At 36.3% G+C, this 15,366-nt stretch overlaps 2 protein-coding genes across 2 annotated transcripts; both read left to right on the top strand.

Moving 5' to 3' along the window:
• Positions 1-290: 290 nt before the first annotated feature.
• On the top strand, positions 291-5,664 carry LOC122047676 (nucleoid-associated protein At4g30620, chloroplastic-like). The gene is made up of 7 exons (XM_042609103.1): positions 291-434; positions 1,211-1,350; positions 3,903-4,003; positions 4,088-4,127; positions 4,989-5,060; positions 5,241-5,297; positions 5,370-5,664. Exons 1-7 carry the CDS (start codon positions 365-367, stop codon positions 5,436-5,438), a joined length of 549 nt encoding a protein of 182 aa, XP_042465037.1. The 5' UTR covers positions 291-364; the 3' UTR covers positions 5,439-5,664.
• Positions 5,665-10,591: 4,927 nt separating this feature from the next.
• Positions 10,592-12,595, top strand: LOC122049638 (probable N-acetyltransferase HLS1-like). The gene is made up of 3 exons (XM_042610996.1): positions 10,592-10,834; positions 10,920-11,053; positions 11,562-12,595. Exons 1-3 carry the CDS (start codon positions 10,622-10,624, stop codon positions 12,421-12,423), a joined length of 1,209 nt encoding a protein of 402 aa, XP_042466930.1. The 5' UTR covers positions 10,592-10,621; the 3' UTR covers positions 12,424-12,595.
• Positions 12,596-15,366: the final 2,771 nt, after the last annotated feature.

Below are 15,366 nucleotides of genomic sequence, written 5' to 3'. Positions count from 1 at the left end.
AAAAATATATCATATATTTATAAAATACTGCATATATCTTATTTTAATTAAAAAATTATACCACATATATTCATCTTTCAAAGCAAGTATAAGAAAGAGATTTCTTCATCGTCCACTCCTACTCCTTCGTGTAAACAAGAGTTATTTTTTTTAAGAAAATATATAAAGTATTGGGACTTTTATACAATGTTCTTACAATTTGAATATGTCGTCCGTCATTTTCACATACCGTTTTATTCCGATCCGAGACGGCAGACCCTGATAAATATCCACAGCCATTCAATCCGCGAAACCCGTCCCCCCTTGCCACTCTCACCTCGCTCTCTCTCTCTCGGCGAGATCTAGGGCTGCTACAGCGCCTTCAATGGCTTCCACAAGTGCTGTCGGCGGCAGTTTTTCCAATTCTCTGAAGCCTCTTCCTCGGAAACCCTCATGTGAGTAAGCGTCTATTGCCTAGAACCGTGGTTGCTGTTTTCCTCTGCGTGTTCATCGGTTTCTTTGATTAGATTCATTCATTGTAAGATGCATGAAGCAATTCCACAGTTTCAAGGTCCACTGTTGCTCAAATTGGATTTTGTTTCCTTATTTGCATCACTGCGTTTAGGTTTCTTTCCAGGATTGCCCTTTTTGTTGATATTTTTAGATGCGAAGATGAGATTGGATTGCGCCTCTAGAGTTTCGTATTTATGTTGGTTAATGATTGTCTTGTCACTAGAATAGTGTATTTCTCGACTATACTCCCAATTGTTTTTTGAATTCATAAGCGATTTCTTACTAGATGCATATTGTCTAGGCAATGAGTATCTTCATGGATTGGTCCAAACTGACTAGCAATCTAGATCCTGTTGTTTTTAGCAACCAAAAGTTTTGAGCTTCCCGATAGTAGGTGGTGACCGGAAATCTGTTTCATTGAAATGTTTCAACTGCATTCTGCTTCATGTAAATCATCAAATGATTATACTCGTTTTTTCTTTGAATAATCTCTATGCTTTAATTAGATCCTTTCATTCATTTGAGTAAAACTAACAACTATTATTGATCCATTCAATTCTGCAATAGCATATGTTTGCTCCAGTTTACTGAACTGGCCTAACTGGATGATAGCTTGTGATGTAACTTCTTCTTAAGAACTTATTGTTTGAGATGTTCCACATTCTTGAGTTGTGAATTTGAAGTTTTCAGATTGATTATAACTTTGTTAATCTTTCAGGCTGCCGACTAAATGAAAGTTTGGTACAATGTGTATTTTGGTCTCCTAGAAGAAGAGAACAGAAAGTGAAGTCTTTGCGTATATATGCTTTATTTGGAGGAAAGAAAGACAAGAATGAGGACAATGATGCAGCAGCTAAGGCAAGTGAATTGTCATATTATCATCGTCCAATATGAAAAAAGCACAGAGCCAGTTGTTATATTGGTTATCTGTGCTTCCTGTAATTGTTGATTTACCACTTGCAAAATTGCAACACAGATTTTTTTATACCTGCAACAAACATCATCAGTTTAGAGAAATGTTCAACACTTGAAATGTTCCTAGGAGATCCAAATGTGCTAATGGACAGATACTTCAAACACAATACTAATATAATAAGGAACAAATTATTTTCCCTTAGGATACCTATAAAGTTAAGAATGGCTATGCTTCCTCTGCCAAATGATTTGACCCAACCTTCCCATAAGGCATATTTTAATTGTAAAACAAAAGAGGTTAGTATTAATCATAATCTGAGTAAAATTTTGATGGATCAAAATTAAAAAGATTAGAACTCACAAATTACTTTGTTTTTGATCGCATATACGTATGGTTTTATTTATATGTTTTGACAATACAGAAGTGAATTTGTTCAGTCTATTATGAAGTTGGTTAAATCTTTACTCTAATAACTTAGCAGTGGAAGTCCCACTAGTAAAACGAGTGATCTAGGTTGTAATGATTATCACATAAGCTAGCAATGGCCATAATTGATATTCCTCCCGGGATATTTGATAACAGTAGCTCATCTATCGCTAATGCAACAAACCATAACTATCCCCTTATACATCATGAGATGGTATGGTTGCAAAGACATAAGGACTTGGACAAAGCACTTAGGAGAAGGATACAAATCCTTGCTCTTCCATCATGGATTCTCATTATATAATTCAAGTATGGTTGTATTGGTGTGATATTTTGACTGGGAGGAGCTTCCATTCATGTCAATTCAATTGATCTTTTCATTCTCTTTTATTATTTAATCATCATACTATTATTTAATCATCATACTTTTTTCTTTGGCATATAGCTTTTTCAATGCCAATGATTTATGTTTCCTTATGAAAACACTTAAGTTAGCTGACCCCACCTAGTGGGATAAGATTTGGTTGTTGTTGAGGTATGAAAATGCTAAAGTTCTTCATCTCTGCCTAAAGCTTAGGTTTCGAATTACAGTTATGTAGTTTTGCTAGATTCTTGTCCCTGGATCTTTTTGACTCATCTCAAACTACAAAATTAGAATAAAGGAAGTCTCATTTATACTCTACATGCAATTATTAACCACATCAAACATTTAAGTTGGTTTTTTTTTTACTTTCCTCTATTACTTTCCTCTATTTCGCAATGGGCATCCTCTTTTACCTTGATTCCATCACTGATGAATTGGAGACTAGTTTAAAAAGTTGTGGAAGTAATGAATGAGAGACTAGCTAACAAAGTAGTGAAAGTTCTCTCGTCATTTTAAATGTGGATAAAAAAAAATTGTTATAAATCTCTCTTTCTCGTGTGAAGAATTCAACTTATATGATATATATCATCTCATCTCCACATATTTTGGTGTTTTGAAAATGAAAAAGAGGAAAAGAGATATTGGAGAGTGAAGATATGGAAGGGATAACTGTTCGGATCCCTTATTGCATAAACTCCTCATCTTTTGCCATGATCACTAGTTTAACATTATAAAATGAAAAGTCTAGGACATAAAGATTGATACCAACCTAGAGCATCCTTTGCTCCTTTTATAATTTTGAAGCTGTAATCTTATTCCGGTGAGAGATGAGGACTTCATGCAGTTAGTTGGGAGATTTGAATAGTTATCCCTTTCCTATTTTCACTTTTGACTCTCTTTTCTCTTGTTTTATAAAATTTATATATTATTATTGTTATAATTTTATTTTTGAAATAATGAAATATGAGAAGATATCATGATATCCATCTTATTAGTGAAATTCTTCAAACAAGAAGCCCTTGGGGCTACGGTGCAGCAGAAAGGCACCAAGTTGTTACTCAGGTATCCGTAGTTTGATCCCAGCTACGACGCATTTGCAGGGATTTTTCCTCCAAATGGGGAGCGCAATCACGGGATGTTGAGCTTTTTGGGCCGCCTACCAAGTTGTTATTTTGCAAGCTTACTAGCTTTTTGTGTTAAAATCTTAACGTGAGTAATAATGATTGAGGGCCATACTAGCTGGCCGGATACGCGTTAACAAACTGATGTACCAAAATTCAAGTATGCTACCCCAACAATACATGTTTGTACTGCATAATAAATTTGCAACTGTAACTATATCTAGCATTCACGTTGGAAACTTGCACTTGGAATTGTTCTACTAAAGCAATTCTTAACTTGCACATGCAATATCTGTTCTCGTTTATTCTTATTGATATTCCTAGTAGCTCAATGAAGGAGAGCTTTGGTGCAAGGGTAAAATTAATGCCGTGTGACCTAGAGATTACTGGTTCGAGTTTCGAAAACAACGTCTTGCAAAGTAGGGTAAGGCTGCGTATAATAGACCCTTCTCTAGAACCCATATTAGTGGGAGCTTCGTGCATGGGTTGTCCTTTAATTCCTTGTAGCTTAGTCTGAATACATATTTTACAAGAGAGTATCTCAAATTTCAAATTTTGAATTGGCTATTTATCCCCATTACAGGCAGGTCTGATGGGGAACATGCAGAATTTGTATGAGACTGTTAAGAAAGCCCAGATGGTAGTCCAAGTAGAAGCTGTTCGTGTACAAAAGGAGCTTGAAGCGTATGAGCTGGCTACTATTTTACACAGTTATCCTTTCTGTTTGTGTAGCTTTAACACTTGATGTGCTCCCTTTTTCTTTTGCAGTGCAGAATTTGAAGGTTATTGCGAAGGTGAGCTAATCAAGGTATGATTTGCTAATTGTTCATGTTCTTCCTTGCAGATTTTGCATGTGGACATGTGTAATGTGTATTTGATGTCATTTATTATTTGAAATTCCAAAACTTATCCGTTGCTTAAACATTTATATATTGGCTTATTGTATATTGAAGGTAGCATATCAAGACTAGTATTATGTTTTAATTGACAAAAATATAAATGGAATTGATTCCATTATCCCTCGTGGAGAAATAACATCAACAATGAGAGTGTGGATGCATCAGATCACTTCCACTAGTATTCCCAATTTCTAGATAATTAGAATCAATCTGATCACTACCACAGTTATCAAAAACTACATCTCTAGAGAATCTTGTGTCGAAAGTTCTGCTGTACCCAATATTAACTAAGTTACCTTATCAAGGTCATGGCTAGACATACCTAGGTAGTATTCTAAAATAATCACTTCTACATACCTTCTTTGTTTTCTTTCTTTCTTTTTGGGTTTATCTTATCTTAATCAATCTGAATTCTTTCTTAATTTTACTGCTGAAACAGCTCTTTTTTTCTAAATTGTTGAAAATTGCTCCAGTTGCTCAAATTAATTCATAATATAGTCATTGAATGGGAAGAGTTTTTTTTCCATATAATGTTCTACAGATTCTAAGAAACATAATCTAGGTTCTTGCTGTTTTGTCATCTACCTGCCTAACATCTTAATTTTCAGGATGGTAGATTCAGTATTGTAGTGTAGTGGAATGCAACCATCGATTTTAGATTGTCTTTTATTTTTTGTCTGATTGTACTTTACCATTTATTCCGGTAGATGGAGAGTAATGAAATCAATTTGTTAAACTTACAATTTTTTTTTTTTGAATTTTCTTTCCAGGCAACACTTTCTGGAAACCAACAGCCTATACGCATTGAAATCACAGAGGCTGCCATGGAGTTGGGTTCTGAAGTAAGTTGGAATTCTTAGTCCAAAGCATGATAGTTTTTCTCAGATGAACTGTTTTCTATTGGTCGAGTGCTATAGTGTTTGTTTCTATAGTGACAACTTCCATTGAGTTTCTATAGTGATTTCTTGCGTGTGGTAAAATTTGCAGTAGTTTAATACTTTTGAATGGGAAATTATCTGCAGAAGCTGTCTTTGCTTGTGACCGAAGCATACAAGGATGCCCATAAGAAAAGCGTTCAGGTTAAATCCATTTTTGGTATAAGTGACATTCATTTCTGAATATCTCAGATCTTACTCAGAACTGTTTTTCAGGCTATGAAAGAGAGAATGAATAATCTTGCCCAGAGCTTGGGGATGCCACCAGGCCTCATGAAACAATGAGACTGTTTCGCAGTTCGCTGCCGCTGCTTTTGTACTCGACACATTTCCATGGTTCACTAACAAACAGCACACTGTGCTGGAGTTCCAACTTTCTTGTATTGCAAAGTAGAAGCCAAAGGAAGATTCATATCCATCTCTTCCGCTGTGTTTGTTTGTCATGAATTCACACACCCAATCTCGAACGCCTTATGTTTATTGTTCCATAAATCATACTAGTTGTCGACAAGGTTGAATACTTTGAGTATTGAGTTTGAAGCATGTGTCTACCGGCCAATCGGCGGCCGCTCACGTAGAGGTATCTATGTCTTTTCCTCATATCTAGTCTTATATAACCATAGAAACAATCAAATCAATAGCAACTCATTGAGACATAAAACCACTTTTTATATGTTGATTAATTCAATGTGATAATGAGAGACCTTGACATCGAGATATGTTGTTGATGACCACTTAAAGAAAGCTCCAAGCAATGCCTTTAGATCTAGCCTTACTTGAGATGATTAGTTCATATATATGCATACGAAAGTTGGCCATCATATATTTATGTATTCAATCATTGGTAATCACTATCATATGGACACATTTAATAATGAAACATTTTTATTTGTGGTATTTTATTTTATTTTATTTTATTACTTGCATAAGAATGATACCGTCTATTAGATCAGATGTCAAGTATTTTTATCTTTTATTCATTTGAAGGTGATCAGATTTGGGCTCATGGAAATTATTCATCGGCCAATTAGATATTTATGGTATTGTGGGGAAATCGAATCGTTAATGTTTGAGAAATTCATCCGTTTTCCATCGTATCAAGCGATGGCCGCAACATAAGAACAAGTCATGAAGCGAATCTAATGAAATTTAAAATAATAAACATATATTTTTCAATATTCAAATAATAATAGTAAATGTTATTATTTATTATTATAATAATTTTGAATATTTACGGCTGGTGTGTGATTGTGGATTCTGCATTGCCTTGTTTTTTTGCCGAGACAGATAAAGTTAAACCGATAGCAAACAAAAGTAACACTGCCACGTCATTTAATTCTGACACGTGGACAGACCCCACTGCTATGAGCTCGTGGGGGCCTCCTCCCCCTGCATCCTCTGACTTTGATGGGATGCATGCATGCTCCATCAACTCGTGTGGCGCCAAACTTGTGACAAGATACGTGGGCCCCATAAGCTCCTGATTTCAAAGTGGAAAAAAAGACAAGGAAAAGGAAATAGAAAAGAAAATTCTAAACACCTTAGTCCTTAGGAAACGTAAGGAAAAAAATAAAAATAAAAAAGACAAGCCGTGGTCGTGCGAACTTTAGACGACCTCGCGTAGGGTCACGGACCACGATAGTATGGCCCCCACGGGCGGGATCAACCGATTATGACATGGTATTCTTGTAACATGGGTCGGGAGGTCGAAGGTCTGCGGCAGCAATTGCGATAACCCGGGCCCGTATTCACCGTGATTTACTCCCTCTCATACTCGTGGGGCAAGGGTGAGGGGGCCGCTGGACGGCGGGACCCGCCTTTTGCAACACGGACCACGATAGTATGCCAATATTCAACTGTCCGACCATTGTGTTTTTTTTTTTTATCTCAATTATTTAACGGTTGAATATAAATTAATAATTTTTTAATTATTTAACTGTTAATTATAAATTAATTTTATAATTTTATATAACCTAAGTATGAACTATAAAAATATTTGAAATAAATATAATCATCTTTTTACTATGACATGAATTATGATAATATGTGGTGACCTCGTACGAATAATCAATTATGATCGTGTCAGATGATTTCACGGGACCATTATCTGTAGTTATGTAAGAGCATTTTCAACCTGATCCACGGGTTATCCGAGTTGATAATAGGTGGTTCGTTTATCATTTGAGGATGCGGGATCGAATCACGGGGCTGTTGGGGTATAAATCTTCAGATCCTGTGCACCTCACTCCACCCATCACTTGTCCGTTCGACTCCCGTGATTTACCTCTCTCATGATGACCTGAGGTCGAATACGACGAAAATATTGAGGACGAACGATTTCATCTTTTACCACGTAAGAGTATTTTAACCGTGATAGAGTGTCATGTCAACATCATGCCTAAATTAAAAAATTTTATTCATCTTTCTACCATTAAAAAAATCTCTCACCAGTTCCTTTATAAGTCCGGCATTTTCTTACAACTCATTTTCTTTTAATTTTTTAAATAAAAATTAAAATATAAAAAAATATTTTTATTAAAAAGAGAGGGAGCGGAGGAGCTCTCTTAACACTGCCGCATTAGAAATGGAAGATGCTTTAGAGCTCAGTCGCAAGTTGAGAGAAATTCGAAGGAGTTAGGAAATTACTTCCGTCTAATTCGGAGAGATGAAAAAATAATCAAAATAATCCATACAATGTATGGATTTACAAATTCGTCTGACCATTAGGTCTTCTGTACGAAGTAAAATTTTCTATCATTAAAAATCTTTTCATAATTTTTATTTCCTTCCTTTTCTTAAATTTATCATCATTTTAATTTTTATCACGTACTTGATATGTTAATTAATGGGCATCTAATAATAATAATAATGATAATTATATTGAGTACCTGATAATCAACCATTTAAATTACATTGAATAACCGCATTTGATAATAACAATAATAATTAATAATAAAACTAGAGAATGTCCATCCGTTCAATTATTGCATCGACGAATAAATGAAAAAAAAGACAAGTCGGCAACAATTCTGCCTTTCCGCTCTGATTTTATAAAACAATATATATTCTAAAATTTGCATAAAAATTTCAATACGATTTTGATCATCCTTCTTGCCCTAATTCATATATTATAATATGTAATCTCCTCGGATGAGTCTAATGATTAGCGTATTATAATAGTTATTATTCCAAAGACTAGTAGCCGTCTGTGATTTACCTCCTCCGTATTGATTCTGAGGCGAGTTAGTGATTTATCTCCTCCGTATTGATTCTGGGACGAGTTGGCGGGGATGCTAGGGACGAGCGTATTCATCTTTTACCACCATATATTATCATATATAGTATAATTTCAAACTTTTCTCTTATTTATTATCCTAAGTATTTTAGGACTGTACCATATTTATAAGATAACACAAAAATTTTACTATCTGGTTCAGTAATAATACGTAGAGAGAAAAAAAAATTTAAAAACAATTTAAAGATAGACACATAAATTTATGATCCATTATTTTTACTTTTATGATTATATTATTTTATATATTTATTACTGAATTTTTCTTTTTTTTCCTCTGTAAATTATTTTTCTTATCTAATTACCCGTGGTAATTTTGAACCATAATAATTTTATTTTATTATATTATCATAATTAAAAAATAAAAAAACTTATTATTATTATTATTATTATTTTAAAAACAAACTCCAAAGAAGAGGCACATGTTACCATACCCAAACCCTAGCGAGAAGAGATAAGTATGCTCTATAGAATTAAAGGTTGTCAAGGGACGAGGACACATGCATCCAACAACATAACATTTGAACACAAAGACTAAATAACACGAAGAGCACAATTTTCAAGAAAGGCATGAAGTTTGACTGAAGGGGAAAAAATGCGAGAGACAGATAGTAATAAATAAATAAAATAAAAAACATGTATTCGGAGAGGATAAGAACAAGGAGATGTGTTGAAGGGGGGTGTCAGTGCCCTAGATTTAGCCCTAGCAATGCCATTTGTAAAAATCTTGCACTTTCCACATTTATGGTTATTGAGAATTTTTAGGGTTTCACTTCACCAAATTCATAAAAATGATGATGTTTATGGAGGAATAATTTACAATGAGGTAATGAAAATTTTAAGGTTTTAGGGGGAAAAAAGATAGGTTTAAGTTGATTAGTTAGATGAATCTAGGTGTTAATGGTCGTGAGTTAGTGGTAGTCATATATTAAAAATGATGATGTTTAGGGTTTAAGGTTTAGGGTTTATGATTTAGAAATAATTTAGAATGAGGTAATGAAAATTTTAGGGTCCAGGGAAAAAAAAATAGGTTTAAGTTGATTATATAATGATCGCGAGTTAGGGATAGTCTTCTTAATTTTACATACAAATGATGATGTTTAGGAATAATTTAGAATGAGATAATGAAAATTTGAGGTTTCTAAGTAGAAAAAAAATGAGAGATAGCTAGGTTTAAGTCTATTAGTTGATGAAGATCAAATTGTTAATGGTCTTATTTCACAGATGACCAATGATTAAAAGAGAGAGTATCTATAAATTGAAGCACGTTTAGAATTTGGAGGATAGTTTTTTCTTTAGTTAGATGCCGCCTTGAGAGGATGAATTACTTGGCCTTTTATACCGGAGGAGTTAGAAGGTTAGGTCAAAGTGTCTATCTCTCAACTTGCCAATCGATTGGTGTGGCCTCACTATGATCAAAGATGCACGGAGGAGAAACATTTCCCAAGTCTCATTCGACACATACCGAATGCAACACAACTATAGTTACAACACTTGTACGATATCACCTTGGTATTTACTTGTCACGCAAAGCATGTTTAAGATTGCAAATATCTTCAATAGAGCATTATTCAAATGATATAGTACTTGATCGATAGTCATTCAGAATGGAGGGCTCATAGACCTTGTTACCTACTAAGATCTTGAGGTATAATATAATTAGATTAATTAGCTATAATCTATGCCCAAAATGGACCTAAATTCTATTTCATTAATTATTGGTACTTTATACTAATTAGATATATATTTTTCATGTCCTTAATTAGAGACTAAATCATTTTAAATAACTAACTAATTATTAATCTTAATCACTAGACCTTTAAATTAATTAACAATTAACTTTCACTCATTTCTCATGAGTGACCTACCACTTGTTATAAATAAATTTAATTATATTACACTTTAACTCCCTAAAATGGCAAGTTAAAAGAATGTTTTATTATAATATATTATATTTCTATATATATTTTAAAATTAATTAATTAATTAATCACAACCATCTAATCATTATATTCTCGATCATCAAAAATTAAAAATTAAACTCAAATTTTAAATATTATATATTTATTTATATATTAATATATTATATGTTCTCCTACCCCACACACACTCTATTTATAGAGTCCCTTCCTCACAAGTTTGGACACAACTTGGTACATAAGAAGAGATAGTAAGGATGATAAGGGTGAGGGAGTTCGAAATGGAGAAGGACTTGAAGACGGTGGAGGAGTTGGAGCGCCGGTGTGACGTTGGTCCTATGGTTGATGTCGGTGGCACGAAGAAGGAAAACGAGAAGAAGGAGAAGAAGAAAAAGAGCCTCTCTATATTCGTAGACTTGTTGGGTGATCCATTGTCTCAAGTCCGTCATTGCCCTGATCATGTCATGCTTGTAAGCTCATAATTGTACATTTCGCTCTTTGCACGATATTATTTGAGCTTAACTTTATTGATCAATACGATATGATTTTCGTTAGGTGGCCGAGTGGGGAGAGAAGAAGGAGATGGTGGGGGTGATACGAGCATGTATTAAGATGGTGACAAGAGGAAAGGATTCCATCTATGTCAAAGTCGCTTACATTCTTGGCCTCCGAGTCTCCCCTCATCATCGGTGAGTCACTCACTTGACCGAGTAAATTAGTCGCAAATCCTCGATTTACTATGGATTAAAGTTTAAACATTAGGGGTGTATGAGTAAATATCTAAGTGGCTAATCTAGAAATATTTAGAATTATTGGTGGGAATTTAATTTGGAGGAAATGGACAAAAATATTGTGGTGAAGTTTTAATATTTTCCTACTGTTTTGTTTGGTCTATTTCGAGTCAAATTCCTATTGATGAACAAGTGTACGGGTTCAGTGTCGGTGTCTGTTTTCTGTTTTCTGTTTTCTTATAAAAAACAGTAAATATATGAAATTGGACTCTTTATTTGAAAATAAGCCTATATATATATATATATATATATATATAATGGTTTGTTTCTATGTTATGAGTAGTTAATTGTATCTTGATAATATATTAGGATTAAAGTCAAATATTCTTTCGTTGTTGGGGTTTATGGTTAATTGTGATGACTCGGTTGTACTGACTCGGTTGGGGTCCGAATATGTGTGGTGCAGGCGACTCGGGATCGGGACGAAGCTGGTGGAGGGGGCGGAGTGGTGGAGCGCCGCCCGAGGGGCGGAGTACGCCTACATGGCCACTGACGGCGCCAACGCCGCCTCTATCAACCTATTCACTGGCCGCCTCGCCTACGCCCGGTTCCGCTCCCCCGCCCTCCTGGCGCACCCCGTCCACGCCCACCGCCTCCCCCTCTCCTCCTCGGACACCGTCCTACACCTCCCTCCGCGCGCCGCCGCCGCCCTCTATGAACGAATCTTCCCGCCTTCGGCCGTTGAGTTCCTCCCTGCCGACTTTCCCGCCCTCCTCTCCCACCCCCTCACCATCGGCACTTTCCTCGCCATCCCCTCTTCATCCGCAGCCGGTGCCGGGGCCGCTGCCGGCGAGGTACCTGCGACGTCGTTCGCGGTGATGAGCCTGTGGGACTCGACGCGGGTGCTCCGCCTTCGGGTGGCGGGGGCGCCAGCTGCAGCGCGTGCGGCTCTGGCGGTGCTGCGGGCGGTGGACGGCGGCGTGCCGTGGCTGAGGGTGCCGTCCGTACGCGACTTCTTTCGCCCGTTCGGGGTCTACTTGATGTACGGCCTTCACATGTCCGGCAGGGAGGGGCCGCGGCTGATGCGGCGGCTGTGCCGCGTGGCGCACAACGCGGCCGTCAGCGACGGCGACTGCGCCGCCGTGGTGGCGGAGGTGGGACCCGGCGACCCGGTGCGGGCTGCCGTGCCTTACTGGAAGCGCTTCTCCTACGACGAGGACGTCTGGTGCATGAAGAGGCTACTCGGCCACAGCGATGGCGTCGGCGACGACTGGCTGGCGGCGCAGCCGGCCACGGAGGTCATTTTCGTGGACCCGCGCGAGTTTTGAATATATATATATATATATATATAAATTAATATAAAATTAAGTTAATAATGCTTTTAATTATCTTAATTATGCATGTCTTCTCTCCATTTTGGTGTAAATATCTTGAAGGAGACTGCCAAGTGTATTCTTAATGTTTCACTACATAATTAATTAATCTATTAAGTTGTTTCGTTAAGAACATTTTTCTCAATTTTCCATTCATTACAAAACTTTGTAGTTAGTTATACAACAAAATTCTATAAACAAAATTCTAGATGTTTATAGTGGTAGAAAATAAAAAACTATAATAGATTTATTAAACATTAAAAGTTTAAATAAACCAAACAATTATCTCTACATTTTATTTTATTTTATTTTTTATTCACACAAAATAGGTGAAAATTTGTAAATGAAGTAGATGCATCATGCCAGTCAAAAGGCAGTAGTAGAACTTCATGTTTGTTTTATTTTTCTTCTTAAATGTAATTGAATCTATATTAATTGGAATCAAAATTATATATATTAATGAATATAATTAATTAATTTTGAAGTGGATAAGTATTTATTTTATATAATTTATTTTTTGTTCGTTTATTTATTTATTTATATTATAACAACAAGAAGGACGAAAAAAGAAATTCAACGACCAAATTAATTTAAAGCGGTGGACAAAACAAACCAGATCCCGGTTTTATCCAATTCCGACCAATCAGAGCCCGTAGAAGCAGGGCCCCACTGGCCGCGAGTAGTCCCATCGAGCACCTGCATATGAAGCCAAAAGCCCGCAATTAGATTAAATGGGAAATTGCCATTTTACCTCCAAAATTTATCGAAATGATAAAGATTGTTAAGTCCACTTGGCATATTACCAATAATAAAGGGCTAAATTGTAAAATGGCGACTTCAGATATATCAAGGGTACTATCATAATTTTAGAAGCTCACTGTATGTTTGAAGAAGAAATGAAATAAGGAGGACGGAAATGTCAAACGAGAGTCATCGACCGGTTTGATTCGAGTTGGATTAGGCAGGCGAATAGTACCCAACAACAGCAGCACCTGCAGAGTAGTAGTAATAGTACACTAATCATGCTTGACATGAAAACATCTTCTGCATCTTAAAGCTTGGAATCCAGGACAATGGGAGAAGAAAACAATCCAAATAGTTACGAAAAACACAGCATCAACATCGACCCCTTACTCTTGCTCCGCATCCGAATTGTCGATTCTATGCAGAGATTTCATTGGGATTGCGCATGTGCGCTGTGTTAAACTCCAAGGCACTTAGGCTATTGGTTGTGCTTAGAGTTGTAAGTTGCATAGTCACACTAAAGAACCCACGGATAAGTGCCCGGAGAAGACATGGGCAATGAGATCAATTCCGTGTCGTAATTGGCTGGAATCTTGCCATCGTGCATTATCTGAGTCTCCTTTGAGAGTGTGTTTGGCTAAACAGACTTGCTCGTAGATTGACACAATACTTTTTAAGTGCTAGTCAATGAATTATAAGCACTTTTAAACCTTAGTCATTTGTGTTAAATTGGGATCACTTCAGCTGAGAGAAGGAAGAACATGAAACTGGGAAAAAACCAAATGAAAGCATAAAGTTGATAATCTGACAATGGAAGGAAAAGAGACGAGAAGAACCGAAAAGGCCAAATTACCTCTATTATTGATCGACCGCCTTCCACGCTATTTCCTGATCCACATGTTCCCTATTCAGATCAATCAATACTTCACAACATCATCTGCATCAAAAACTATGAACATATGGACCCTAGTTCAGCTCATGAATTAGTAGAAACCCAACTTGATTCTCCAGTCATTAGCTCTAACATTCCTGATCTACTAAACTATGCCATTGCAGATTACTTCCTTCTCCACAAAAGTGAAAAAGTAAGGATTTCTATTTCTCATCCAAGATTCTCCATAATATTATGTCATTAACTTATTTCAGATAAACTGAAAGTTTTTATGCATGAGCTGATGAGCAGTGTACCAGAGAATGTCAAGGAACAGTACAGAGTAAAGTCTACTGTGACAGATTCATATAATAGGCAAGAACTATAAAGAACAGATTTGCACCTTAACTTTCTTTCTTGGCACCTCACTGGATCTCAATTTTCATGGAGAGTATCAATCCATGAGCCTGAGCACACAGCACAGTCTAGTTCATGTCACCAAAGTAGTCAGATACAGATTTCAGAAAGAGAACAAAAGAATTCTCTGTAACAACTTTAGGTCTCAAACCGAAAGGGAATAAATTTAAGGCAAGTGCTGATACAACATCATTAAGCTATCCACTTTGCATAAGTTTATATAAATAAAGTTTATGACCTTTCTTCTGTTACTAGAAAACAGCAAACAAGGAAAAGAAAAAAAAATGCGAGGGAGGAGAGCCATGTTTCCAGTTCTAAGTTCGAACATTTACCTTTATTCTCATTCCCACATCATGATATAATTATGTTCCTGCACACGAAACCCAGAAGAAGGTACCCTTGGTTTGGGGATAAGGCCTGTGTATATTGTAGATCGAAAGGAAGTTTGGATAGGAATAAAAGTTGGTTTAGCTGCTGCTTTTAAGAGGGGGATTGAAACAATGAAAATACTGGAACAAAAACAGTGCTGATTAAGTAAAGGATTGAACGCAGTGATAAGACTTGGCTGTGATAAACTAGTACCAAGGGAAGAATCTGAGGTAGTATCAACTCATGGCATCCAGTGCAGATCACATGACCAGTTTGAGGATAAAGGAGGTGAAGCACGTTTCAGGTTTTGATTTGCAACTGGTCATGACTAAGATCCTGTTTGTACAATCTAAAGAGATGAGTTTACGAGGGCAGAATTGCTAAAGGAAGAGCTTGGTCATCTGGTTGTCCTTGAATTGCCTGTTTACGTCGTTTGATGGATCTTGAACCCTAATGTTCTTCATAGACTAAAAGATAAATGGGTATCTATTTACAAG

This window comes from Zingiber officinale, chromosome 2B, assembly GCF_018446385.1.
Source record: "Zingiber officinale cultivar Zhangliang chromosome 2B, Zo_v1.1, whole genome shotgun sequence".
In the NCBI taxonomy this organism is placed as follows: Eukaryota; Viridiplantae; Streptophyta; class Magnoliopsida; order Zingiberales; family Zingiberaceae; genus Zingiber; species Zingiber officinale.
Note: the sequence above shows the minus strand (reverse complement) of the source record. Positions and strands in the feature narration are given on the sequence as shown.